Here is a 26,621-nt window from a genome sequence, read left to right as displayed (position 1 = left end):
AACATCGGGCAACGGCTTGACAAGAACAAAGCCAGTTCTGGTGGGAGCCTCCAGGCGAGGATCAGCACATGTCACAACTACTGCTCCATTGAAACTTGACGCCGCCGGTTTATGATAACACGAGCCTGACGTGTGTCCAATGTCACATCTTCCTCAGCCGGGCTCGGTGAAGGCCAATCGGTATGGTATACACAACAAATTCGGGCTTGTGGAGGGCGGCAGTGCTGACATGGCACAGACTGCGCCGTGTGGTGATGGAGGATGCTGCTGCTGCGGCACAGCCAGCTCCAGGGTTTACCTGGCATGAGGCCCATTCTCGCCAGTCAGCAGCCCCTGCCCTACCTGGGTACCCCAAGCACCTGCACCTGCAGGCTTGAATACTGTAGACCCTGTCCTCTCTCCCATCTCTAGTAAAACTGGAACGGTCATGAATACAAATATGCTTTGCACTTCCATGTTCCAGCCACCGCATTGTACAGTGTGGACAATCTAAACCTTGACTTATAATTGTCCCGCCATAGACGCACTGGGTGACTGACCATGATGGTGCGTCCCGCGATCAACCTGTACTTGCAGCGTCCGACAGGGGATGCGGACAGTATCAGCAGCCGCGTAAGGTCATGACGAGGCGACCAACAAAAGACGGAAGCTATCGATCTGAATACTTAGGTCCTGTACACCGACGAGGAACCCTGGAGGATCTCTATTCGATGTTGGAAGTCTTGCCATTAGCTGCGCGCTAAATACGAGGAGGAGACCTGGAATGGGATGCAGCGGCACCCACCTTCACTGGAGGAGACAACCTTGGAATGGCGCTGGACAAAACTGCCTGCATGGTCGAATTCTATTCATAGCCCTCGCCATGGCTCACGCGCCCGGGACAGCCCAGGACGAATAATACTACCTAGGTAACCTTGGAAGGTTCGCTGCAACTATGGTGTTTCGTTTCGCATGTGGCCCGGCGGATGATACAATGATGTCGCACGATCCATGACAGAGATGCGTTTCACATACCACCTGGGCACGTCTATGTGCAGCAAAAGGCATGAAGATCTAGGCCCTTTGCCATGCACGATCTCAGATTCGCTCATCTGCAGGTGATGAGTTTGGAAATTTGGCTGACAACGGCTGACGGATGTTGCCTGTTGACGTGCTCCGGGAAATTGATTTGCTCCTCATCACGTGTCCACCTAGGACACTGGCATCGGTGATGGTTCTGATGTGATAATCCGGTACACGAAGAGACATATCGAAATGGAGGAACATAAACATCATATGAGCATTATCGCGAGTAGTGGCCTAGCTATGAATGTAGTCCGTCAATGTGTAGGACATGTCAATACCTACCTAGGTAGGTACTGGAGAGAACTGTGCAGTCCTCGGGCATGTCTCGGTTCCCCCCGTGCGAATGAGCAGCGACATCGCACCCAGCTGTCCGCTTCTGGCCAAGGGTCTGCGCTTCGTCATGGCCGATGGGGAAGAAATTCCTCCAATGCCTACATGACCTCGGAAGCTCGAAACTGTCGCGTGCAAAAAAGTCTTGTGCTTGACAACTACACATCATAATGGCTGCCAGAACACTTCGCATTGGTAGGCTCGAACAACACAGACGTCAGACGGCTTGTACTTACAATTCTGTTAGGTCTGATTCCTGGTGACGGTATTGGCCGTGAGGTTATCCCGGCTGGTCGGAGAATCCTTGAAGCACTCCCAGCTTCACTCGGCCTTAAGTTTTCATTTGTTGATCTCGAGGCTGGCTTCGACACCTTCAAGCAGACCGGCGTTGCGCTGCCCGACAAGACTGTCGAGATCTTGAAGAAAGAGTGTGATGGAGCTCTTTTCGGCGCTGTCAGGTAAGAGTTGTGCGCACAGCAATCTTTACATTCCGCACTTGCAAAAACGTACAGGGGTTGTGCTGACGAGGAACAATCTTGTATAGCTCGCCAACGACTCCTACCAAAGGCTACAGCAGCCCCATTGTCGCGCTGCGCAAACGGCTAGACCTGTACGCGAACGTGCGACCCGTCAAATCTGTTGTCCCTTCTGCTGCATTCCCCGATCCGATCGATCTCGTCATTGTGCGCGAGAACACCGAGGATCTCTATGTGAAAGAGGAGAAGACATATGATGGACCCAATGGAAAGGTCGCGGAGGCTATCAAGCGCATCTCGGAGCATGCCTCGTCACGCATTGCGATCATGGCAGGCGAGATCGCTTTGCGCCGACAGCGGGTCCGAAACGCCAGCGGAGATGCTAGCAGACAGGCGATGGTGACCATCACCCACAAGAGCAATGTTCTATCACAGACAGATGGCTTGTTCCGTGCCACTGCACGAGCTGCACTTGAGCAAGCCAAGTTCAAGGATGGCGGAGTCGTGATCGACGAGCAGATCGTCGACTCCATGGTCTACAAGCTTTTCCGAGAGCCAAGCACCTACGACGTGATTGTTGCACCAAACCTTTACGGTGACATTTTATCCGATGGTGCTGCTGCCTTAGTCGGTTCGCTAGGCCTTGTGCCATCGGCCAACGTGGGCGAGGGTTTCGCGATTGGTGAGCCGTGCCACGGTTCTGCGCCAGACATCCAAGGCAAAGGCATTGCCAACCCGATCGCCACTCTCCGCAGTGTCGCATTGATGCTGGAATTCCTCAACCAGGAGGAGGCTGCTGCCAAGATTTACCAGGCTGTTGATGGTAACTTGTTGGAGGGCAAGTACCTCAGCCCAGACATGGGCGGCAAGGCCACCACCGACCAGGTTGTTGAAGATATCATCAAGCGTTTGTAGAAAGCATCTTGGATGGTGGGAAGTTCTGTCTACTCCTGTATAGCATAAACAATGACTCTGTAACGATAGTGTTTGCGCATTTGTCGTTGATCGCCCTGTGTTTACAAGGGACAACCCGGGGGCTCCCTGGAGGTTTGACAATGAGCCGTATGATCCAGCACTTTCAGGCGCGATACTGTGACATACACCCCGATACCTTGCCCACATCTAGCAGGTCTACAGTTTTGGCAACGATGAACATTCAAAGATCAAGCTAAGAGGCCATTCTTGAAATTGATCGCACTGTGGCTGCGGTCACCACATGGCGGGGTGACGTAGGGAATTTGTCCCGCCTTCGCATGCCAACATCGTCATTGTTCGTCGTGTGCATCGCAGGCGAATGCCCGAGCATATAATAAATTTGAGATAAGACAGGCATTACCGTACCTGGAGTCAGAGATTTACAGCATTCGCACTCCTACTAGTAGATCTCATATTGAAAGATAACACAGTAAATATGTCAGACAAATATACGCTCTCGGTGACAGCCGGACCATCATACAAAGACCAGAAGCCAGTTCCTGTCAACACAGAAGATGTTACCAAGATTGATTCCGATCTGGCAACGATAAACTTACGCGTTCGAATCCAGAATTTCCGTGGCGAGTCTCCTTCCGCTCCGAAGACATCGCCATATTTCGAAGATGAACACCACAAGTCCGATCTGTACTCCCTAGGATTCACATTGACTCCCAAAAAGGACATCAACGGGAATGACCTTGTCCTTGGCAACGACTTTGACCATCCCATCCGTGACAGACTACCACCAGGCTTCCAGCAGGCTTTCAAGATCGCGACATGGTTCATCGACCCCGGTCTCTACGGCGATGTCCACGCCGACGAGCCTTACCTCTACAGTCCACTGCTGAGTTCGATCAACGTGCTACGAATAGGACCCAAGGATGACAAGGAGCAGGAGAAGATAGAGGAGGCTCGCGCGGAGAAGACGGCGGTCGTCTTCGAGGAGGGTGCAGATGGGGACGGTCAACAGGCGAGAGAGTCGCAAGGTGTCCCCGCGACTGTCGCAGCTAGGAGAAAGCATTTCCTCACCAAAGCGCACCTGGAAGCATTCACGCTTGAAAAGGATCGCGAGTACTCGCTGGACTTCTACAACCCTTACTTGGACTTCAATGGCAAGTGTTCGACTATTAGGGACGGACGATGCGCGTCACACACGGCTGACCAAAGGTGCTCTAGACTTTGCCCTTCGACTACCGGGATTTGGTGTTATTCCGGGAATCACGATTCCCATTTTGAGCTATTGGGATGGCCAGCCGCTTCGGTAAGAAGATCTCCGCCTTCCAAATTGCTGACCACGTTTCTTGTTGCCACCCCCGACTGATGTTTTGGCTGACGAAAGGACCCATTCTCTTAGATACGTGCTCAAGAATCGCGAGACCGACGAGACGCTGTTCGTGGTTGTCTTCTCGTTGGTACCTAAGGACGGACATGAGAAGCCAGAGCCTACCAAAGAGACAGCTCCCGCTGCTGCGCCCTCGACGAATGATGATGATGTTGACTGAAGAGGTGCATTGTGAATGTAGGGGCGTGTTTGAAATGGACGAAAATGTGATGTGAATTAGACGTAGAGGGAGCGGCATATCACAAACATGAGCAGCTTGGCATTTCGAGTTCACTGAGCGCAAATGGTTAGGAGCGCAGCTTCATACGAGACTGTAGTCTGGGCATGAACTCGGGTGTTGCACGAACTCAGCGGACTTCCTTGTCGTTCGAAGACACCTCTGACCAGTACAGTTTGTTCATTTCCATTCGTTTCCCATATCATCATCAATTGGACTTATTTCCCGCTCGCGAAATCAAATGGATAATCCTTGGGGAGTGACTGGCTCCATGCTTAACTGATCTTCGCATTGGAGAAATCCATCTCTGGGTGCTGGGCTTGGAATTTCCTGTAGTAGTCAAGCCATCAGTATGTCGCCCATTTGCGTGGGAATCACATTCCACCTTACTTCAACAATTCCATCTTCTTCTGTTCATCGCTCGTCGGCTTGCCCATCTGCTTCTGGTTCTGGTCGTACATCATCTTCTCCACCATAGAGCGCGTCTGGCCGTCCAGGTCGCTCAACTTGCTATTCTCCGGAGAGATCTTGCTGGTGTCGACCTTGGGCGCCGAGGTGACCACGTGAGCCCACCACTCCATCTTGTTGGCCTTGTCCAGGTGGATGCTCAACTCTTTGCCTTCAGGCGTGGACTCGAGGGTCCACGCCGACTCGTCGACGAGGATGTGGTGTGGTAGTGTGCCCTGTTAGCCGGCGCATCAGTAATTGTATCGAATCCAGCACAGTTGTCCAAAAGCACGACATACATTAATGATCGGTTCCTGACCCTTGATTCCGGCCTTCAGGCTGTCCTTGGTGAGTTTAACATCAAGATCTTTGCCCTTGAGGTTGCCGGGAATGGGCGCAGTAAGGTCGAGATCACCGATGGTTTGCGTCCATTTGTAGGGCAGCTTGCTCTGCTCTTCCAGCTCCTTTGCTTTAGCTTCCTTATCCAGGCGTGCGCGCTCCTCCGGCGGCGGTGATGCTGGCCGGTCTGACATTGTTCGGGCGTATATGAGGGAAGAGCTGAATTGGCCCGCAATTTTTGATTTGCGTTACAGCTGGAATGGATGCTCCAGAAAAGGCACGGGACAAAACAAGGGCATCGCACAAGCTGCTACAGATGAGGCCAGAGATCAGACGATCATACGGTCATATCACCTTTCAGATCGCCCTGTTTCTTTGCCGAGCTCATTTTCGGTTCAGGAAGGTCTACTCCTGTGTTCATACAAATACAAAATTTCCCATGAAGTTACATCATTTACCGTGATTATCTGGGACGACGCAGCACTGCGGGGTGTCCCAGAAGGCGCAACGGTGTTTCAAGAAAGTATTTAATCCAGGGCCGAACGCCGACTGAACCATGATGATGCCCACAGGGCTGCAGTCTATTGAGGCTGCCCGGCACGTGCCTAGGCGTGTTTGCGTTTACACCTCATGTTTCGCCCCGACCACTCCGGCGGGCGAGGAGTTCGGTCACTCCATCAAAAGGCTACCAGCGTGAGCGCCCATAACTTCCTCACATAATTCAGGTTCGACAGATCGCGGCATCAACATGGCACGCACAGATGCCCTCGCGCGCTTGATAGAAGAGGCCGGCCGCGCACCTGAGCTGGACTCTCAGCAAGTCCCCACATCCGGAATCGTAAGACCTGGACTAGGCAACCGCAAAACGCTCCTCGCAGGACCGATTGCGAGAAATTTATTCATCTCGTACATATGCGGATCGCTCGGAAGACATCGTTCAACGAATTGGCGTGCGATGTGCGCCTGGGAGCGGTATATCAGAGGCACATCAGCGGCACCCTCATGTTGCGTGCCGCATATGAGGATTTGAGCCAGGCCGAGCAGTCTCGATGGGCGAAGCTGGTTGATTGTCATGTATCACCATGCTCTCTCGTTAATGTCACGCATGATTCACCCGGCGAAATTTTGGATTTCTGTTGCGCCACAGTCGTCTCGCAACAAGCCTCCTACAATGCTCCACGTCTATAAGACGGCCTTGGTCGGTCCCCCTACGGACGTCTCCTGCCCTAGTCTCCGGCGGAGGTCCCGCCCAAGCACTGCAAGTGGTATTTCACGATAACGAAGACGACGACCGTTCGGATCGATCCGACAACCAATTCGACTTGTCACCCAGCCGCCATCGTTCCGACTGGATCGTTCGGACTCGTTCCAGCTCATGTATTGTTCCATCAAGACCCTCGACTGTCGACTGCACGCGTCTTGTCCCTCTTGTGCGGGGTGTTAGGAAGTGACTGTGATGAAATAGGCAGCAGCATAAATCACGCTTTATACAGCGAGATTGTATCAGATGCGGTGCCCATATTGCGCCGAGAAACAATCGTCTTCGACCTGTTTGATCAAATATTGGCACCAAACTCCTCATCACAATGACTTCTGTGCAGAACCCCATGGCCTCGACATGGCGAGGCACCGATCGAAAAACCTGGAGCTGGCAACACTTCATACTCGAGCGCGCGGATAATTGGCACAATGACAACAAAGAGTTTCCCGTCTTCAAAAAGACGGACAAGTTGCGATGGTTCAGCCAGCTCTCGGTGAATCGCTGGATCCTCACACACGCCGCATGGCCAGTTGCTATCCATGCTGCCTGGAATTATTACTTGGCGTCAGAGTATGGCCGTATGCCTCACATATTTGTGTTTGGTCTGTACGCCATCGCGTCGTTGCTCAACCTCCAACTTGAAGTCCTTTGCCTCAACTCCCTAGCCAGAGAGTATGCTTTCAAACATCTCGCATTGCATAACCTGCCGGTGACTGACGTACTTGACAGATGCGGCTTTCTTGATGGCGATAAGCAATCGCGCGACAAGGTTCCGGATGTCGGCATCAACAAGGTCTTCGCAAGTATCTACTCGATCGTGGCTGTCCGTTCGGCGCTCACTGTTAGTCTATCATATCGCAAGAACGACCCGATAGCGCTCAGTCCGTGGATCTTGGCTGAAATTTTCCTATACCCCATAATCGTCGACTTCTTCTTTTACATCTATCACCGCGCTACCCACGAAATCGACGGACTGTGGAAGTATCACCGCACACACCACTTGACCAAGCATCCCAACCCTCTACTCTCATCATACGCCGATGTCGAACAAGAGGTAATTGAGATGGCTGTCGTCCCGTTCTTGACCTTCCTCACCATGAAGGCCTTTGGCTTTCCTATGGGCTTCTTCGACTGGTGGCTCTGCCAGAGCTACGTTCTGTGCGCTGAGGCGTTCGGTCACAGCGGGATCAGAGCAATGATGACAGCCCCTGGACCCGCCGGAAGCTTTCTGAAGGTGCTCGGGTGCGAGTTGGTGCTTGAGGACCACGATCTACACCATCGCCAGGGCTGGAGGACGTCGGGCAACTATGGCAAGGCAACTCGTCTGTGGGACAGGATCTTCGGCACTTGCCTGGGTCGTATTGAAGCCAAGTGGGACAATGTCGATTACGATAATAAGTTGAAGATGTCGTGGTTTTGAAGGCCGAGACGTTGTATATTCGGAGAAGGGTCTTGAGAATGGCCTGCCTACCTCGACATTCCAGCGGCCGGACGCAAGTCAATACTTGTGATGGATGACGACCGGGTCGTTCGCCCCATGATAATGATAAATAGCATATTTGCGAAATGAGTTAGACTTGTCGAGCATTTTATGGAGGCTCACTTCGATGTCCAAGCGGTATCATTCTATAATCGAAGCTATCTGACGAGAGTAATCTTCTTTCTAAATCCACGTGCACAATCTAATCGTCGTCGTTATCGTAATCTTCCAACATGTCCCACAACGCTCGCCACAGGAGATGCATCTTGTTCCACGCTAATGCCTCATAGATCAGTAAAGCCACCAATTCACGCCGTTTGCATTGACATCGCCAGTGCACCACATGCTACCCTTCGCACCAACTCGGCCATTGGATCCGTATCGTTTGATAGATTCGTTGATGATGTCCACGATGTCCTGTGCGCCCACGAGATACCAAGCGTCACCACGGGCCCCGTTGTTCTGCACACTCAAATGGCAAGAGCCAGAGCGGACGATTTCTCTGTCGATCCCAAGGGTGGTCGTCCATTGGCCATCGGTGCCGATGATGTGTGAGATGAGATCTTGGCAGTCTGAAATTAGGGGAGGCGTTCCAACGGTGCCCGGGTCGAAGTACGAGACATCATGACAGTAGCTGTTGCGGAGCACAGTACATGGAAAGTCGTCAGGATGGTTCCCATTGGGGCCGTAGAACTCCAAGGCCATGGAGAATCTTGCAAAGCTGCAGACCGGTAGTCGAATCAGACCTGGTGTGGTAACGTCCTGATTCATGAGGTCTGCGATCGTTTCCGAATTTCCTGGGTCTGCTGCCAGGCCATTGTTCTGGTTACCATTGGCGATATATGTGCGGACAGAGCCTTCTATGAGGAGCTGTGTAGTAATACCGCCCCACATTGTGCCATCAAAACTAGAAACCCCATCAACCGCAAAAAGATGATTCTCGTGGGGTACAAACTGGACATCGGCGTGAAAAGGGGTGGCAAGATAGTACAAGTTGCCACCATAACAGCCATACGAAATACGCATGTCGTCGGGGGTCATGTAATCGCCCATTGGGTCCTTAGTGCCACAGGGATATCCCGAGTCCAGAATAAACGCTGCCTTATGTGCCGCTTGCCACAAAGCCGGGATGGCGAAGGCATAGAATGTTCTTGCGACGCTGGACTTGAGCGTGTCCAATTCCGACCCGTCAATAGTTGCGGACGGTTCGCCTGAATTTCCTGAGATGAGCTGTCCCTGCTGAACAAGAGTATACAATGCTGAAATTGAATCCGGGCTGCCATCAAACAAGGTACGCAGTGTTTGAATGATGTTGTTGCTCCAGCCATCGAGGGCTTGTCCCAAGTACATGCTGAAACTTTGCTGTGAGTCAGCTGACCATGGCTGTCTGTGGAATATGTCAGAGCTACGCGCGATTTGAGTCATGTGGCGGTGAGGTCCGTAAACCGCAATGACTCGCCAGGACGATCACCACTTACATTCCCGATTTACCGTTCTGATTCCTTGCCACCGCCGTGCCAAATGTGACCAACGTGGATGTTTCATCTTTGATGACGCCCAATTGATTCGCTTTTGACACAAAATATGGTAGCTCTTTCAACACTGCAAATATGTCAGCGTGGATGAAATGAGGCCGAGTGCACTCGCATACCTATATTGAACATCGGTGCACACAACGCCGAGACACCCAACGTTATAATTGATATAATCAGATCGACCCCACTGTTGTCTTTGGGTGGTGGGACTGGTGCGAATGTTTTCTCGAATACAGCGAGTGAATTGTCGATTGAAGTTGCTGCCGCTTCGACCAGAGCCGAGTGGTAGTTGCTGTATATCTGCACAAGTTGTGTCAGCTTCACGCAAGTGAACGCCGGAGAAGTGATATATTTCGAGCAGATTGCAGGCGTGGATACGTACCTCATTCACCATGACCACAGAATTCCAGATCTCGTAAGCAGCGGGCGCTATGAAGCCATTGCACTGCAGAGTTTGGTCACAATTGTTTGATCCTATCTCACCGCAATTTGCTTTGTTCGGGCCGTATATCAAAGCGGAGATGTACTGGGAGAATTTGAAATTCCCCTTTTGATCATCATGATACGACCTCCAGCGTTTGATAAGATCGCGCCAGGCCTCTTCGCAGCCCATCTGTGACCAGCGCTCAGCTGGAGTGAGGTCCAGAATTCCTGTAACTGAATGGTCCTTGCACGTGAGTGAGGTCCAATTACCTTGGAGGGGTTGAGGACTGGCGGGGTTGCCACCGGACTTGATGACAACTTTGAACTGACTCCAAGATGATGACGTCTCCGGTGGATCATTGTAGCGCTGCAGATCTGTGGCCCAGTCGGCTGTACCAGACATCGCAAGACCTTGATACACAGCAGCGCGTTCTGCCTTAACAGCATCATCCATCCAACCGACCCATTGAGTCTGATCATAGACAAGGATGTTGCTGTGGCTATCTTCGTCGACGAAATGGTAGTTGACACGGCTTGGATCGTTGGCGATTTGTTGGATTTCAGCATTAGCGATGTAGCCGGCAGTATTGGTGCACACTCCTGGGGTCGCCATTGAATCTGTGGCGGAGCCTAAGTACGTGCACTGGGGCCCGTAGCAACCCGCTTCGGCCATTGCGAATGACCGTCCGTAGCTGGTCACACCGACAACGACCTGATTCGACGGAACTCCGGCCTTAGTGATCTGTCATATAAAACTTGTCAGCGCATTCTTGACGAATTTACCCCTTTTTACTCAATCAATCGCGGCGACATAACAGAACAGGTTCGACGGTACATTGCGTCTTCTGGGGAGAGACTCGTGGCTCACACTCCCTCGAGACCCGTCCGCCGAGCAGGCTCGTTCACAAAATCATGTCTGTGTACTCACCATAACCAAAGCACCCATCGTTTCTGTGAGATTCACATCTGTGCGAAGGCATGTTCCTGTAGTGCATCCAAGCTGCGACCACTGGTTATTCGCATCCCACTATTTCAGATGGACGTCAGTAAGTGCAAGCCAGGACTCTTAGACTTTCCATCGAAATGGTAATATCCGTACCTGGCCATGTAGATCGTACGTCATGTAGATAATGTAGTCCAGGACCTTACTCATGCTTCCGATCGGAAAAGCTTTTAGGTACCAATAGGATGCTGGAGCTGCAATGGAGATTTCCTTGGTCGGCAGCTGATATCGCAGCTCGGCTAAGAAGGCCAGGTAGTTTTCGCCGTCGTCAAGGCTAGCTGGAGGGATGCCAGGAATGTCTTGGGCCTAATTCAGTAGATTGAAGTCAGACGTGGAAGGCATTGCAAACTGTGCGATACACTTTTTCCAATGCAAACACTTACGCCCGGATATTCCCAATCGATATTCACACCATCAAGATCATTCGCATTAATAAATTGGGCGATTTGGCTGGCCATAGCGCGTCGATTTTCAGGTGTGACGCCATTTCGAAAAATATGGTAGGTGCTGGGATCTGTCGAGAAGCTCCATCCTCCGATCGAAAGTATCTTGATCGGACCCTCGGTCCGCATGAATTCTCTGAATTCAAAATTGCTGAGATCGTCTCCGACTTGAACTTGAAAATCGTCTGTTAATGTTCCAAACGAGAAAAAGAGGTGTGTGTATGCAGAAGCATCGATTTGAGCAGCCGTCTGATACAGGCAATCACGGCCCAAGTTGTAGCCCTGGAAGAATGCTATCTTTCGAAGCACAGCAGGCGGCTCGCTACGTACGATGTCGGTACCGCAATTCGAGATGCAGCCGTTTGTGCCTGGCGCAGCCGTACCTGGCGCGCCAGTACGGGTGTCTGTGCAAAAGTCGGGAGTGTTTCCACACTATATCAGAATTAGCTCAAGGTAGCGTGGTGGGCAGTTCGACAAGGGTGTCTTACCTGGCCCCAGATGTCGCAACAAGCATTCAGTGAACAGGGATTGAGAGAAGAGAGATCAGTCCCTGGTGGTGGTCTTTGTGTGCCTGGTACCTGTGGACCACAAGTGGTGCCTGCCAAGGCTGCTGGCATAGGAGGATTGCCGGTGCTAATGCAGATGATCGTGCCGAGCCATATGTTACTGCACCCATTCCAGCCCCATGTGTTTACGTTGAGCTTGCTTAATTGGTCAACCATGAGACTGTACTTGATGGCGATGTTCGCGCAATTGTCGTTGCTTTGTACTGTGTATGTTGCGCATGATCCATCAGAGTTAGGTTTCGGCGCAAAATTTGGGAGCGATCCAGCTGAACAGCAAACATGTTGGGAAGGCTGAAGGGATGCACAGAAGTTTGAGCCTGGGTTGTAGCTCGTAAAGTCTGCACCGCTGATACCACATTTCTGCGCCAAAGAAGCACACCCATCACCCGCAACTACTTGTGTTGTCGAGCAGTCGGCTCGCGGCATGATTTCATGCACATTTCTTCTCGGATTGGTCTCTCTCACCGCAGGTCTTGAGACGCTCACGATAGAAGAGTTGCGTGATGCGTTTGTGATGTGCAATGTATTCGAGCTGCGTGAGACCAAAGGGCTTTGCACGGTCTGATCAAGGCGACTGCGGGTAGGCGTAATCCTGCTTGAAGTGACCACAGGTATAATGTCAAGAGTTTTGCTTGAGATGATGCTGCTGTGCAAGCACGATTTTGGTTTCAAAACGGAGCCGCCGCTGAGTATCGGCTTACTACCAGCGGTCGCACTGCTATTGTGCCACACGTGGCTGATTGCACTGGCTGCGCTGGTCGATGTGAAGTTGCTTCTTGTAGGTATTTGCTTGAGAAGAGGAGTGGTAAATGTTGCCAGACCAGTGATATCTTCAGACTTTGGCAAAGGCAGACACACTCCGCTGGACCAAGATGTGAGGGCATCCTGCACTTTTGCAAAGCTTTTGTCGGCTACAGCGATGAAGCCGAAGACATGATCAGCTGTTTGTCCGGGTGGGCAGTATTGCATCGCTAGACTAGCAGCATTGTGGGACTCGACGGACGAGAGCACATTCTCGAAAGCTTGCAACGCAAACTTGCCAACGGCGTGATTCTGGAGGCCCTCGCCGACATAAAGACCAAAGGTGCTGACGCCAGCTGACGCCAGCAGAATTGCTGGACCTTTTGTAGGCGCAAAACCGTTCAAGAGGAATTGGCGAAGCTGAGGTGTGATGGCTTTAGCACCCGCGATGTTGGACGCTCCAGAAGTACCGTTCCAGTATCCGATCGAATAAGTGACATTTGTGGTGACACCTGCGGATGACGTTGCCCTGTGCTTAACAGTGGCCGGCGGATTGGTCCAGTCTTGTCCGAGAGAGGTACAAGCATAAATACGGTGATTGGTTGAAGCATCATCGACGCGGTCAATTAAAGCAAAGTCGTAGAAGACGGTTTCGTCACAAGATTCAAACTGGCCGATGCTATGGTAGACTGACCAATTGCCTGAAAAGGGTCCGGTAGAGCTGCAACGTGCCGGGCATGCACTTTTGTTCGGGATTCTTCGTACGGTAGGTGCATTGAAAATTGCTGACGGAGTAGATGAGGCATTGGCGAAGGCGAGACCAACGATGAGAGCGACGGAAAGAAGCGCATCGACCGTCTGTCGAAGAGCCATACTGTGAGCTGTGAATCGCAGACTCAGCGTGGTACGTATTGTATTTCCTTAGTAGGTAATTGATGTGAGAAGTTGTCATAACCAGCGACCGATCGCTTGGCCATCCTCGGGAAATTCCAATATTTGAACACATCCAGCATGTGCGGCGCAGTCATGGGAACAACATCATACGTTGTTGACCTTTGCCTCTGTTGAATTGCAACAAAAACGTGCTATGATGGTAGGCAGAGACTCGCCTATCCAACACACTGACGTTCGCAGAGTTTACGGCCCGCCCGTAATCATTTTGAAGTGGGATCCGCATACATTTACTATACCATCGACTGTATAGACCTCTACGGTGGTGGCGCGACACAACACCGAAGTCAAGATCGACGAATCTGCATCGCGGGCCGTAGCCGCGAGTATTGACATGTCGTCCAGTTCATTGGCTTGATGCTTGCTTTTGGGGGCCGCAAGAAGCGCATTATGTCCACATTCGTTGAGCTAATTAGCGGCGGAGAGGCGGATAGAGTTGATGAACACATTCAGCGATACTCACGATCCGTGTATGTTGTGAACCCGTTTGCATTGCGCATCACGCTTCAGCTGTATCCCAGATAAAACGCCCTTCTATGCATGGTCACAATCGCGGAAGAGTCACGCGATCTCACACCGCGGAAGACACCAAACATTCATCAGATGAGAGCGTCAGGTGAAGGCCGTCGGATTGAATGACTTCACAAGCAAAGCATGCGACTTGTGTCGTTGAGTGGACGAATGATAAAGTTTTTTTCGCGCTCGCGATGCTGTGGATCCAAGTTGCAAATGTCGACGGATCGCCGACCTGAATTGGGAGGTGATGCGAGGTCAAAAATAGTGTCAGAAGACTTGGAAGCAACCATGCCGCTACTGCACAGATGACATCCAACGAGCTTGCAGAATCGCAGCACAAGCATTCAAAGAAGCGTGCCAAGTCGATGATATGCTGGTGTCCTCGCCTACAATTTGCGTTTTGGTTGACCTGAACTTTATTAGCGGCTAAGATTTAGACGCTAAAGGCTCCACTAGACATTCACTTGCATCCGCTTCCTGAAAATGGGTGGCACAGAAGCTCGCCGAGATTGAAATCGTGCTGGATCGGTTGAACAAGGGCAAGCTACAGCTCAGACTGCAAGCGCATTGGTTGATTTGCTTGCATATATACCGCGTAAAAAAGGAGTGATAGACCCATGACTCGTTAAATGCCGATCTCGTCTTGCGTTCGACCGCGGAGCAAAGGCGTGGATGTGAGCCCCCATGTCCAGAATTTGTGCCGCATAGTGTTTTCGTTCCGGTTTATGAAAACTTCCATTAAAGCACAAGGGCTGAAATTGCCCCCAAGGCTGTGATTACCCAAAGAAGTGATTGCTGCGACGAAAAGCTCATTGCGCTGCTGAGGTCTGCCTTTGTGCAATTGACGCGGCCCTCAACACAAGCTGTGCGGTGTATCGCGGCATTCAAGACTGCAGCGCTTGAGGCATTGACATTGGCTGCGCAAAGGCTTGCCGTGGGGTTCTCGCCGAGCACAGCGCAGTAATTTGGATCATTGGGGTCGCGGCTTCGAGATGTAGCAACTGCCGTGACGTTCACCGCGAAGTTTTGCGCATTATCGCAGCTTGTCCCCGCCGTTTCCAAGGTCGGTGGCTGTGCGCCGTTGCTTGTTGTGAACCGGAAGCTTGAATCGTATGCTTCGCGCAAGACGCTCCCATCCTTCGGAGAGCAGCGCGAATAGTCAACGACCCAATCGAACAGCCATGATCCCTCGATACCAGCCTGGATGGAGAGGTAGCTGGAGACGAAGTACGGATCCTCGGGTAGTGAGTTGTTCGGCGTTTTCAGATCAATTGTGCCAACATTGAACAGTGATGAATTGACATCGCTGCGGACAGACCACCCGATCGAGGCTTCGGCCAGCGAAGCGAGTGCTTGGCCTTTGACACTGAATACCACAGGGATAAGCGAGACAGGCTTGTAGATGCTGCCATTGCGCGGGAAGCTTAAGTCGACTTCGAGAATCCCGGGCGATGCTGTGGCGCATGAAAATGGTATCGAGAGGAGTAACAACACACCAGCAGGAATAAGCAGCATTCTGCTTGCTGTCTGTCAACGTCTTCAGACGGTGACTGCGTGCTTATGACTTGGCGAAGAGGATAGAGAATCACAGGTGTTACGAGAAGTGAACGAGAAAATTATGCGGTCGGCAAGGTTCGTCGACGCACCGCTGACGTGAAGGCTTCAAGATTGCTTAGTGATTAACGGCACTCCCATGCTGGCCCTTCAGTCGGTGGAAAGTTGTCAAACGAAACCGATGAGGGTCCTATAGGGTGCATGGGTAGCATCCTGGATAGGAAGTAGTACCATAGTGGGATTGTGAACAAACGGGGCATGTGCTCGCAGCACTCAAATTGCGCCGCGTAGGGCAACATCGCGAACAGATCCAACACGTGCATCGATGCAAGCCGCGAAATAGCTTTCAGCTGCCTTGACGGGTGAGTTCTCTCGCGATGGATACATGACTCTACTTCATAGTGCCGCAGATCTTCATTAAGCGCATGTGATGAAAGCCCCCAGTGGGTCTTGTTAGCGACAGCTGTTAGCGCTATCCCGGCTTGCACCGGTTTGCTGCAGGTACGCGCCGCAAGTACGGGCATTCAACAACTCCTCGGACGGACTGATCAACGGATTGTGCGGATCAACAGACCGCTCGCGGGCGGCAAGACCGTCTCTCGGCGACGGTATCAACGATGCAAGGAGAAGCATCATCTTCAGATTGGGGCCAGTGGAAGTCGACTTCATAGCCGCACGTCTGACAGAGCAATGGCTCAATACAACACGTGTGTCGATTACAGGTCCCCGCGTTCATGGTCATAGAGGAGCGACTTGTCTGCCACACTTATCTCTGCAGACTTGAAAATGAAGCTGAATTCTTTCCCGATGTTAGTCTAGCACACAACAAATCATTCACATGCTTGACGCTTCCTCTGAGACTGATACACGGTTTACATGCACTACAAAAATACGGATGTCCGATCTAGAGGGGACGATATTGACCCGTGCGTGTAGTTGAGTCGTAGGGATAATGGTCTGATGCTCGGAGTTGACACAGCTAGGTGAACTGGACAACGAGACTCAGAGGAGGTCTCTTCATGACGGCTGCTCAACCGGGAGCTAGGGTCTGGCGCAAGGTCGTTTATTCTTGAATTTCGAGCGAATCATGTCTCCTTTTCCTGTGGCAATCTCGCTGCATCTGCTTAGCTTCTGCATTCAAGGTGAAGACTTCCCAGCGCGACGTCGGGCAACGGAGCACCTTTCGTGTCTTTGGATGCATAAACGGTCCATCGAAACCAATTGATGATTGCATCGGAAGCATCACTCTCCCGCCACCATTTTTGCATTCCTTGAATCGTTCTGCATGCGGGCGGGTTTCGGCACATTTCAGTGCAACTACTTTGATCCACAGAGTTCCGATCGGCTGCGCAGCTTCCAAACGAGAGTTTACTCCGTACCTCAAGTTTTCTGCGCTCAAATTTGAAGAGAGCAGACATTGATGGTCAGCCCTGAAGCATAGCTAGCTCGCAAACTTTGCCACAACTCGCTCTCTGCCCCTATGGCTTAGCGCGCAGTTGTGGAAATCGTGTGTTGGTGGCACCTCGTTTCGAGAGAGGCAACAAGCGGATGTCAGAGAGCGCGCGATGTCACCTCAGGTTGAGTGCCGCCAGACTGTTGCATGGAATATGCCGGGCGGTGCACATCGTCAGTGCTGCATAGCTAAATGCTGAGGCGATGGCGTGAGTGAGCATTTGCGCTCTGATGGGGCAGACAAGCATGTCCGGAGTGGATCACATCATGAAACGGGGGCCTCGCGATTTTGTTTCTGGCGTATGTCCTTCTGCGGTCTTGCCATCTGATGTCTTTGACGTTTGCGAAGTGTCGTCCGCCAGCTTATTCCTCTTCGCTTCCACATCTTGGCAGTCTGCTGCTCGTTTGGCCTCCCGTTTCTTCCGTCCTTCCCACAGCATGTCGGTTGTTTCGAGTTCCTGAATGACCTGCTCCCACTCCTGTTCATGCCCAGCATCGCCTGTGCCTAGTATTCTCTTGACATCAACATCTTCTCCGTTCTTCACCCGCTGGATGACCTCTCTCAAAGCTGCGATTTTGGCGTCGGTCTGGCGGCTGAAATTAAGCATCTCGCGTTTGACGTTGAGGAGATGTATGGCGTTTGATCCGACAACGATACCGAGCACCAAAAACACGATGCCTGCCCGTCGATCGTCTGCTCCCAAAGCTCGTTCCGCAGCGTGTGCCGCAGCTTCTCTAGGCGTGCGGGTCTTGCGCCATGCTTTTGGAGTGAGCTTCGACCAGAATGATGGATTTGCCAATCGCGGAAGCCGTGATTCTGTCTCGTTCTGAAAAGTGATGTTCACGGAGAACGTCCGGCGGAAACTACGCTGCCAACACATAGGTGAGGAGTGAAAGACACGGCATGCAAGCCATGCCTGCAGCTTTTTGTGTCGGGTGATCATTGATGATTGCATCTAATTAAGATGAAGCGATGGTAGATGTGTAGGCTGAAAGAATGGTCGCAGCCCGATAGGAAAATCAGTCGTGAAATTAAACCATATGGCCAAATATGGATGGCACGGCCACCACTACACGCTCCGAGCGCGTCGAGACCTGCCTCAAGCGCGTTTAATCTGCATGTCGTCTGTAAAACTCCCGCATCGAAGTATTCCTTATTGGATCCCATAATGTCTGCGGGGCATGAGATAGAGATCATCAAAACAGCCATATCATCTTTTCAAGCAAATACACATACTGTGACCTGCTTGCAGCGACTGCTCTCTTTAGTTCAGACTCCAAGCACTCGCGACAATGCCGAAAAAGCCAAACAGGCCGTTCGCCCTGGACAGGCCTCGCGCAATCGGAAGACTAATGGAGCTGATCATCAAGACTCTCAGATATCTGGCGCAAGTGAAAAATCCAGAGCTCGACAGTATGAGCCTGCCGATATACCACAAAAGACTAGGTTTGCGTTGGCCACGGATATCGTGAACCTTTCTCTCCGCGTCTTGACAGATTGCTCTCGCAAGCGAGAAGCGCAAAATAATCTATGTCCACGTGCTTCTTCGCCGCTTGAATCCAAGCGAGCTGTCAGCCCAAACCAACATATCATTGAACGTGCAACAACAAAGAATATCGCCCTGAAAAGTGAAGCTCAAAACCCATCTTCAACCAAAGTGGCGGCAGACTCTGGATCGAAGCAGAATGGTGCTGGTCAACAGCGTAGCCCAAATACTTACGACGAGAGTGATGGGTATGTTGTGTGTACAGCGGAAATCGCCAGGCTGGGCTTCTTATACTTGAGATTGGTCGATACCAAGAAACATGGTTTGCGCGAACCTCAACGACTCCAGCTGGAGTCAGGGATGCTGGCTCTTGTAGCTAGACTCGTGGCCTTGAACCTCGATTCACTTGCGATCAAGGAATTGGTCGCTGTGAAGAAGATGCTCGAAGGCGATGCCACCATATCAAAGCCCGGGAAAATAGGCGCATCAAAGCAGAAAAGTGTCACCAGAGAAAGTGCAGCTACACTTCTCGATCTCCAGGTTGACCTAGAAGGGCAACCCGATCTGGTAACACCGCTTCTGAATTACCAGACATATGTGCTACGCCTCATGTCACGGCAATCCGATACTGGCTCAATCAACGTTGCGATCTGTAATCTCCGTACAGAAAGCAATGTCTCTCCGTTAAAAGTCATACTACGGTATGCCAGGATCCCTAGTAATCGCGAAAAGGCCATCCGCCGTCTGGAAACTCTGGCTACAGTTTTGTCGGGCCTCGCTCCCGCCTTGTCTCATTCTGCAGACAGTGTTGCTTGTGATCCAAACTCGAGTCTTTCTCCCATCATTGCATTTGAGCTTCACTGCCTCGCTCTGGAAACTCAGCTTGAGTTGTGGAAACTTGCTGGGCACGAAATCGATGCAGAACGGGAAGTGCTCCAACCTTATTACAGATGCCTGGCCACGGCGTTGCGCCGTGCCACGAAGATGTCATCGGTCAGTGACCTTCTTGAGCTGAGCATGAGCTTCTACAAAAAGATTCAAATTGTAGCATCTAAACAACTCGATTCAAGCAACACGGCGACAGGCTTTGCAATTCATAAAACTCTGTCCACGTTGGCAGAGAGGGCATCGCGCAAACGAGAAGCAATAATGTGGACAACAAAGGCTGAGCAAAATAGTCAAGCAGCCGAGAGTAGCGCAAGACGGATGTCTATACTAGTTCAGCGAGCTCTGAGAGCCCTGGCAACCGACGCAAATGACGGAACCATTCTTAACCTGTTGGAAGCCGCTCGTTCCGCTTTCAAACAGGCTGTTTCTGGGACTTCGCAAGATTATGAGCTGCTACTTTCTGATCTGGCGGAATTCGTCCAGGGGCGCGCCGTTCCAGATAAGGAGATTTTCAGAGCAGTATCTCACGACATTTGTGTCGAAGCGGCTGCATTCGCAACGCGGTTTTCCAGAACTTACCCTGATCGTGACACAAAGAACTCTCTGGTCATCATCGATGCTGCAATTGCTGGATCAGATTCGAGCCAAGCCATGATCAAATGGGTCGGCAAAGACACTTTCGGGATATTCAAACGCGCCGGTGTCTTGCGGGATGTATCCCAGCATGCTGCTGCCAACTCAATGCTTGCCGCGTGGTCATCTTCTCGCGTTGCCACAACGTTCGGCAGAATGATTAAAGCCTTGATCATACGTGTTCACAAACAATCCCTTCCGCGAGATAGTTTGCTCGAGTGGGACGAGGAGATTACTGATCTCAGTGAGAAGGGTATTCTCTTAGAATGGCAGCTCAAATGTGTCGTAGAGCTAGCACGCAAGACTCGCTACGATCAAGTTTCCAAGGAAATGGCTGCAGAAATCCTGAGCAAACTAGCGCATACTTATTCTTCCACTGCCTTTCCATTACGCCGTGCAAGAGTGGGACTTGTGGCGATGCAGATGAAGCAGGAGTGTTCCGAAGTATTGCTTTCAAAAGCTGGACATTCGACATGGGCGGAATGCTCAATCGACATCGACCATATGGGGCTCGACTCAGGACTCGTTGCCTATGTGGCCAACACGATGGCCATGTCTGCCGTTTTCCGACTCTTTGGTCAAGGTCAGCCTTCCATGGAGCAAATTAGACCACAGATAGAGATCTGGAGAGGTCTACTTGGGACGTGCTCTGGGTCCCGTTCCGTGGCAGATGTTGTGGAAGATCCAAATCTGCTGGCCAACCAAATATCTGGTCTGACGGAGTACTTCATGGCACTGGGCGAAGCATCGTCTGCGCTGACTGTCGCACTTTTACTCGTTAACTTTAGTCAAGCTGCGAAATTCTCCAAAGTTGCACAACTCAGCAATTTAATCAGTTTGGCGCGAGCATGTCTTGCCTGTCAGCTCGTAGAGCTTGCAGAGACTACCTTGGCGGAGGCTTTGGCCATTTTGCGAACGACCGAAGATACTGACACTATACGTACAGAAATCATGCAGCTCCGCCTCTGTCAAGCGAGCTGTTCACTTATGGCTAATGAGATAGCGAAGTCGCAGTCCTTCCTGGATATGGGCGAGCAGTTGCACCTCGAACAACGGTCGGGCACATCTGAGAGCAGGTCTAACAGACTGCTCCACGGGCAAGCATGGCTGATACACTCTCAGCTCGCGCAAGCTCTAGGGGACCACTCGTCAGCACTTTGCATGGCAAAGCGAGCCGTTAAAGTTCTGAACATCGTGTGGTCCTTACTCGACAAGAAAGGCGAAAAGCAAGAGGTTGCCTCGGTGGAAGAAAGTGACGTGGATACGGTGGCAGCAAAGATTAGAAAACTCAATCTGGGCAGTACCAAGGACAAGCCAGCCAGCTCTTCAAATGATGCGCATCTACGAGCGGCGATGAAGTGGCCGGTAATTCCCTCGTTGTGCGCCGCACTCCTCCATCTATCTACCATCTACAGACAGCATGGGATCTTTCAAGAGGCAAAGTTTTATTCCGACCAAGCATTGAAAGTTGCTGAAGCTATAGGGCCATGCGAGCTATTGGCTCGAGTTCGATATCATAGGATTGGTCTGTTCATTGTTGGGGGTTTAATTGAGGATGCTGAATTGAGTCTTGCCGTCGGCAATCAAGAGTGGCACTCCCCGTCACTAATCAGAGTAGAACAACTTCAAGCCAAAGCCGGGGTTGCGGCCAAGAACGGCAGCATAGAAGAAAGCATAGAGTTCCTCGATGAAGCTGATCGAGAGCTCACAGTACTTGCTACGGCGGTACCAGTTATTGAGTTCCAGCGCTATGCCGACGGCGCAGATCAATCAGCCACTGGTGCTGAAAAGGCTCCAATCCCGAGTCTCAAGAGCGCAAGGAACACCAAAGACTCGAAATCGCGACCAGCAGCGCAACGAGCTAGATCAAAACAAGCCGCCGCTTCTACTACTGCGAAAAAGGAAGATGTTAAAGTTATTCCTGTCGCACTACAGAAACTGAAATCGAGAATTCGTCTTGCCAAGCAGAGCCTTGAAGCTCATACAGATTGCTCCGCAGTGGACATAATGATATCGACCAACGTCGCTGGAGATCGTGCCCCTGAAACGGAGACACAGCACTTGAAGATGCGGACGGCCATCTCGGAGACAACAGCTGCAGTCGCAAAAGATACGTCTTCGGTGGTGCTTCAGGAATCGACACTGGCAATGCCCGCGATAATGGCAGGGGAGCTCCATCAGAGTTCAGATACGAAACGGCCTGCGAGGAAAGCTGATATACGACTTGCTGGCCGTAAAGCCCAAGCGGTATCAGAGCACTCAAACCCATCTGGTTTGCAATCTGTGTGGGACCATTTCGCCTCAAAAAACGCCCTGGTCGCATCAGACAACACGGCGACTGCGCATTTCGAAGCATCGATGCTATGCCAACTATCAATGCTAATGACGATCACTTCGCACAGCCTGCCTGAGCCACAACTGGTCGCATGTGCGATTGAGTACGCTCGAATGAACGCTTCTCGAAAGTACGCCTCCGTTGCTTATTCTGACAGAGAGCATGCCGAGCCACAATCGCTACACGCGTGGCCCGATAAAAATATGCTCAGCCCCACACAACATCAAACGCCGGTTGATTTTCAACAGTGTTACGTGGACATCCTTCCTGCGACGTGGACGGCTGTGTCAATGAGTCTCAACGCTGAAAGTGATGAACTTTGTTTAACGAGATATCGATGCTCGCAGCCTCCGCTAGTAGTACGCCTTCCGTTCGCGCGGCACAAACCAGACAGTGAGGAAGACGAGCCTTTCGACTTTCACATGGGAAAAGAGGAGCTCAAAGAAATTATTGAGCTGTCCAATTACAGCTGCCACAACGCTGGCGACACTTCCGCAAAGGGCGCCAAAAGTAAATGGTGGACGGAGCGTGAGGCGCTGGATCGCCGACTACAGGAGTTGTTGATCAACATTGAAAACCTATGGCTTGGTGGGTTCAAAGGCATTCTCTTGGAGAGCAGACCGTATCCAGAAGCCTTGATCAGGTTTCGCAAAGCTTTCGACGCTGTGCTGAATCGCCACCTACCATCCCGCCAGGTACAGAAGCGCGGCTCAGTACGGTTGTCGCTCGACGATCAAATCCTCGAACTGTTCGTCAATCTTGGTACAGACGAACAAGAAGGCCTCGATGAAGCATTATCAGATTTGATGTACTTTGTCGTCGACATGCTCCAGCTAAAGGGAGAGAATAATGCGTACGATGAGATCGATTTCGACGCCGCAGTCGTGGAGATTACAGACGCTCTGCAGGCTTATCACGACAGTGTTGCCGATGAAGATTCTTCGCGCGGTCATATTATCCTTGTCCTGGATCGTCGCCTACATGTTTTTCCTTGGGAGAACATTCCTTTTCTTGAGGGCGTTAGCGTGAGTCGGATAGACAGTATGATCACGCTGCATGACCGCATCATAGATATGCGCGCGCAACAGCGATTCGCAGAAGAGAGCATGTACACGATCTCGCGAGAATCCGGCTGCTACATCCTGAATCCCTCCAAAGATCTCACTGCTACGGAGAAAACACTAGGGCCGTCACTTCACAAATTACAGACCGCGGAGAACAAGTGGATATCGATCGTTGGGCGGCCTCCAAGCGAAGAGGACTTTGTTTCGGCCCTTGCAAACTCGGCCATCACTCTTTACTTTGGCCACGGTGCTGGTGCGCAGTATATCCGGACTCGAGCTGTCAGACGGCTGGAGAGATGCAGTGAGGTGGTTTGGCTCATGGGCTGCTCCTCCGGTGCAGCTACGGAGTATGACTCGCTTGAGCCATTTCTCGTTCCATTGGCCTACCTCGTCGCTGGGCAGCGTTCGGAAGATACCTCCAGCACATCAGCTCCTGAGCAGGCAACATCAGTGCAGATCCCCGCGGGCGGGCGGACCAAATGCATGGCAGTTGTCGCGACACTTTGGGATGTTACGGATAAGGATATTGACCGCTTCTCACTGGCTATTGGCGAAGAGTGGGGGCTCTGGAGCGATACCCAAGAAGCAACGGCGCTACCAGCGAAAACGCCAAAAAAGCGCGAGGCCATAGCTGTGTATTCAACACCACAACGTCAACCGAAAACGCCGAAAACGCCAAAAGTCCGACCAACTCCTGCAGAGACTCGTACGCCAGCAAGAAGCCGCAGCCGACCTCGAGATCGCAACAAAAGTAAGCAAAGCTTGGTGGACGCCGTGGCGAGGAGCAGGGATGTGTGTTATCTTCGCTATCTCAACGGTGCCGCTCCTGTTGTCTATGGATTACCTGTATACCTCGATGATTAGATTGCGTTGTACCACCAGGATCAATTCATGCTCAACGCTGCTCAGCGTGACGGTTGATCATACTGCCACTCGCTGATACAAATTATATATGTTTATTTGGTTGGTATCTCTCTAATCATGTATACATTCATTCACGTGTCCTCAATCTCGGTTACTTTTTCTTGGCAGCCTTTTCATAATCACCTGAGAACTCCTTATACCATCTGTCAACCACAGCAATGCTGGGGCCAGCGCCGATGGTCTCCTTGCCCTCATTCAGTTGCGAGACGAAGTCCTCCATGAACTCCTCGACCGACAACGAGACCGGGTTCTTATGCTTCTTGTTGTCGTCAGGGTCCTCCCGCTCCCGGTGCAAGTCTGTACCAACAGCCGGCGGCGCGATCTCAACGACGCGGATGTTGTCTCCAGCATGCTCGAGCTGCGTTCGTAGATTCATGCTCCAAAAGTGTACCCAAGCCTTCGTTCCGTTGTACACGGGATTGATGATAGAGAACGGAACGAAGCCGAGAAGGGATGATACGTTCATGATGACCGCGCCAGACTTTGACCTAAAATGAGGCAAAAGGCCAACGGCGAGGTGCATCGGTCCGCGCACATTGATCGAGATTTCTTGATCGGCCTTTTCGAGAAATTCGTCGGCCTTCATGTCCTTGACGCTGAGCGGTCTCTGAACACCTGCATTGTTGATGAGGCAATCCAGCTCGGGGTGTTCCTTGGTGAGCTTGATGATGAATTCGGGGATGGATTCAATCTTTCCTGTGTCCAGGACGTAGTAAGGCGCATTGTCTAAAGTCTTCACAGCTTCTTGCAGCTTTGACTTTGTACGGCCACAGATGATGATCTTCTTGCCCTCTCTATGAAAGTGCTGCGCGATTGCCAGTCCGAGGCCTCCACCGCCACCAGTCACCTATACGTATGACATGTCAATGCATGCACATTTAGCTATGTGTGCTTAATGTCGCTGCCGCCACTTACAAGTGCACACTTGAAGTCGGTCGTTCCGAACGTCATCTTGACGATATCTCTTGATTTATTTTCGAGGAGTGCAATTAGAGCAGAGAATCAGCAACTGTTAAATCTACGGCAATGTTTCTCCTTATAACATGTATGAAGGCTGAGCCTATTTGACGCAATGCTAACACTCTTGAATTGTGACCATTTGATGACGCAGTTCACTGGCGTTTGGCTCGCCAGCGGGCGGCTATCGTTACACAGTGACCCCCCAAAAGTCTGCGTCGCGCCGGCTTTTCAGAATAATAACAAATAAAAGTACTAACTTCAAATAACGATAACTTAACAACTAATGCTTAGATTAAGATAATCATATAACGGATTATGCTCTATTTAATACCCTTTTCATATCGTTGAATCTAATATATTTAGTACCTTGTATACTAGCTCTATACCTCGATGACTGTGTTACGGTCCGCAACCGTGCGGATCGTACCAACGCCTCGAACGCCCGCTTGCAAGTGCACAGGCACGCTAAACCGCGCCCGTCGGCCCGTACGAGGACAACCGAGGATTGAGGCAAACCAACCCTAAGGTGAGCTACGACGCGAGGCTCACGGCGAGACTCACCACCCGACTCACCTCAAAGGACATTTCATATGTATGTATCTCAACTATATAGGTAGACAGGATAACCTTACGTTGTCCTGTGTTCAACTCATGTTCCATACTCACTGATTGGAATCTCGACTTCACTCCGTGATCGCATTACCGCACCGCTCTCCAGAACTCTCTCCTAGTAGCACAAACCCACAATCTAGGTCTTTGGATCTTAACAGACTGCTTCTACCCTACTTAGTATCGATTCTACTAGTTTAACGCGATAATAGATAATATTGTCCTATATAAGAGGTAACAAATACTCTAGAAGTATAATTTAACGTCAAACACCAGAGCGCGGTCCACCCCACGGCGTGGTCCACGAATTACGTGTCCATAACAACAACAACTTCAACACGCGATGGCACCATCAAAACGCGTCCAAAAGAGCTCAAACGAAGGGAGTGTACTGCTTGCAATATCAGCTTTCAGATCAGGTGACATAGGATCTGTAAATGCTGCTGCAAAAACCTACGGTGTCTCAAAATCAACGCTGCTTCGGAGATTGAAAGGAAGTCCTGCTCGAGAGGACTATATGCCACAGAATAGCAATCTCACTCCAATCGAGGAGGAGATCCTTCTTAATAGCATACTGAAGCAGGATGCCGAAGGGCTGTCGCCTA

General features: G+C 51.3%; 9 protein-coding genes across 9 annotated transcripts; 4 read left to right on the top strand and 5 right to left on the bottom strand.

The window, feature by feature from the left end:
• Window positions 1–1,412: 1,412 nt before the first annotated feature.
• K489DRAFT_330438 (Isocitrate/isopropylmalate dehydrogenase) lies at window positions 1,413–2,786 on the top strand (the record flags this gene model as incomplete). Its single annotated transcript, XM_033602122.1, has 3 exons — window positions 1,413–1,590; window positions 1,643–1,853; window positions 1,940–2,786. Exons 1-3 carry the CDS (start codon window positions 1,566–1,568, stop codon window positions 2,784–2,786), a joined length of 1,083 nt encoding a protein of 360 aa, XP_033464617.1. The 5' UTR covers window positions 1,413–1,565.
• Window positions 2,787–3,282: 496 nt separating this feature from the next.
• K489DRAFT_392013 (DUF1769-domain-containing protein) lies at window positions 3,283–4,348 on the top strand (the record flags this gene model as incomplete). The annotated part of the gene is made up of 2 exons (XM_033606719.1): window positions 3,283–3,962; window positions 4,186–4,348. 2 exons carry the CDS (start codon window positions 3,283–3,285, stop codon window positions 4,346–4,348), a joined length of 843 nt encoding a protein of 280 aa, XP_033464616.1.
• Window positions 4,222–5,598, bottom strand: K489DRAFT_427916 (CS-domain-containing protein). The gene is made up of 3 exons (XM_033608317.1): window positions 5,152–5,598; window positions 4,796–5,088; window positions 4,222–4,735 (listed from the first exon to the last, which is right to left on the bottom strand). Exons 1-3 carry the CDS (start codon window positions 5,383–5,385, stop codon window positions 4,681–4,683), a joined length of 582 nt encoding a protein of 193 aa, XP_033464615.1. The 5' UTR covers window positions 5,386–5,598; the 3' UTR covers window positions 4,222–4,680.
• A 1,179-nt stretch (window positions 5,599–6,777) lies between these two features.
• Window positions 6,778–7,872, top strand: K489DRAFT_349066 (uncharacterized protein; the record flags this gene model as incomplete). Its single annotated transcript, XM_033602391.1, has 2 exons — window positions 6,778–7,054; window positions 7,124–7,872. The coding sequence occupies 2 exons, from the start codon at window positions 6,778–6,780 to the stop codon at window positions 7,870–7,872; spliced, it is 1,026 nt and encodes a 341-aa protein (XP_033464614.1).
• Window positions 7,873–8,047: 175 nt separating this feature from the next.
• K489DRAFT_21157 (glycoside hydrolase family 18 protein) lies at window positions 8,048–13,850 on the bottom strand. Its single transcript, XM_033599655.1, has 8 exons — window positions 11,825–13,850; window positions 11,277–11,768; window positions 10,990–11,199; window positions 10,819–10,917; window positions 9,850–10,632; window positions 9,584–9,767; window positions 9,411–9,534; window positions 8,048–9,319 (listed from the first exon to the last, which is right to left on the bottom strand). Exons 1-8 carry the CDS (start codon window positions 13,514–13,516, stop codon window positions 8,224–8,226), a joined length of 4,680 nt encoding a protein of 1,559 aa, XP_033464613.1. The 5' UTR covers window positions 13,517–13,850; the 3' UTR covers window positions 8,048–8,223.
• Window positions 13,851–14,848: 998 nt separating this feature from the next.
• Window positions 14,849–15,625, bottom strand: K489DRAFT_366706 (uncharacterized protein; the record flags this gene model as incomplete). The annotated part of the gene is made up of 1 exon (XM_033602801.1): window positions 14,849–15,625. One exon carries the CDS (start codon window positions 15,623–15,625, stop codon window positions 14,849–14,851), a length of 777 nt encoding a protein of 258 aa, XP_033464612.1.
• Window positions 15,626–17,517: 1,892 nt separating this feature from the next.
• K489DRAFT_297804 (uncharacterized protein) lies at window positions 17,518–17,925 on the bottom strand (the record flags this gene model as incomplete). Its single annotated transcript, XM_033600342.1, has 1 exon — window positions 17,518–17,925. A coding segment is annotated over one exon (408 nt), but the record flags the coding sequence as incomplete, so codon positions are not given.
• A 360-nt stretch (window positions 17,926–18,285) lies between these two features.
• Window positions 18,286–24,387, top strand: K489DRAFT_349058 (uncharacterized protein; the record flags this gene model as incomplete). The annotated part of the gene is made up of 2 exons (XM_033602390.1): window positions 18,286–18,687; window positions 18,844–24,387. The coding sequence occupies 2 exons, from the start codon at window positions 18,286–18,288 to the stop codon at window positions 24,385–24,387; spliced, it is 5,946 nt and encodes a 1,981-aa protein (XP_033464610.1).
• A 49-nt stretch (window positions 24,388–24,436) lies between these two features.
• K489DRAFT_330419 (short-chain dehydrogenase) lies at window positions 24,437–25,624 on the bottom strand. The gene is made up of 2 exons (XM_033602121.1): window positions 25,363–25,624; window positions 24,437–25,294 (listed from the first exon to the last, which is right to left on the bottom strand). The coding sequence occupies exons 1-2, from the start codon at window positions 25,396–25,398 to the stop codon at window positions 24,539–24,541; spliced, it is 792 nt and encodes a 263-aa protein (XP_033464609.1). The 5' UTR covers window positions 25,399–25,624; the 3' UTR covers window positions 24,437–24,538.
• Window positions 25,625–26,621: the final 997 nt, after the last annotated feature.

This window comes from Dissoconium aciculare (assembly GCF_010015565.1).
Source record: "Dissoconium aciculare CBS 342.82 unplaced genomic scaffold K489scaffold_1, whole genome shotgun sequence".
NCBI classification, from domain to species: domain Eukaryota; kingdom Fungi; phylum Ascomycota; class Dothideomycetes; order Mycosphaerellales; family Dissoconiaceae; genus Dissoconium; species Dissoconium aciculare.
The sequence above is the reverse complement of the archived record's forward strand: the minus strand, read 5'-3'. Positions and strand labels throughout refer to the sequence as shown.

What these genes read in the sequence shown, in the direction of transcription:
- K489DRAFT_427916 (XM_033608317.1), bottom strand. Translation starts at nt 5,385, where the DNA reads ATGTCAGACCGGCCAGCATCACCGCCGCCGGAGGAGCGCGCACGCCTG. An exon ending in GTCAGGAACCGATCATTAAT is followed by an intron (nt 5,089 to 5,151) that starts GTATGTCGTGCT and finishes GCCGGCTAACAG; the next exon opens with GGCACACTACCACACCACAT. An exon ending in AAGAAGATGGAATTGTTGAA is followed by an intron (nt 4,736 to 4,795) that starts GTAAGGTGGAAT and finishes TGACTACTACAG; the next exon opens with GAAATTCCAAGCCCAGCACC.
- K489DRAFT_21157 (XM_033599655.1), bottom strand. Translation starts at nt 13,516, where the DNA reads ATGGCTCTTCGACAGACGGTCGATGCGCTTCTTTCCGTCGCTCTCATC. An exon ending in TCGATTGGGAATATCCGGGC is followed by an intron (nt 11,200 to 11,276) that starts GTAAGTGTTTGC and finishes CTACTGAATTAG; the next exon opens with GCCCAAGACATTCCTGGCAT. An exon ending in CAGAACGGTAAATCGGGAAT is followed by an intron (nt 9,320 to 9,410) that starts GTAAGTGGTGAT and finishes CATATTCCACAG; the next exon opens with ACAGCCATGGTCAGCTGACT.
- K489DRAFT_330419 (XM_033602121.1), bottom strand. Translation starts at nt 25,398, where the DNA reads ATGACGTTCGGAACGACCGACTTCAAGTGTGCACTT. An exon ending in CCGACTTCAAGTGTGCACTT is followed by an intron (nt 25,295 to 25,362) that starts GTAAGTGGCGGC and finishes TCATACGTATAG; the next exon opens with GTGACTGGTGGCGGTGGAGG.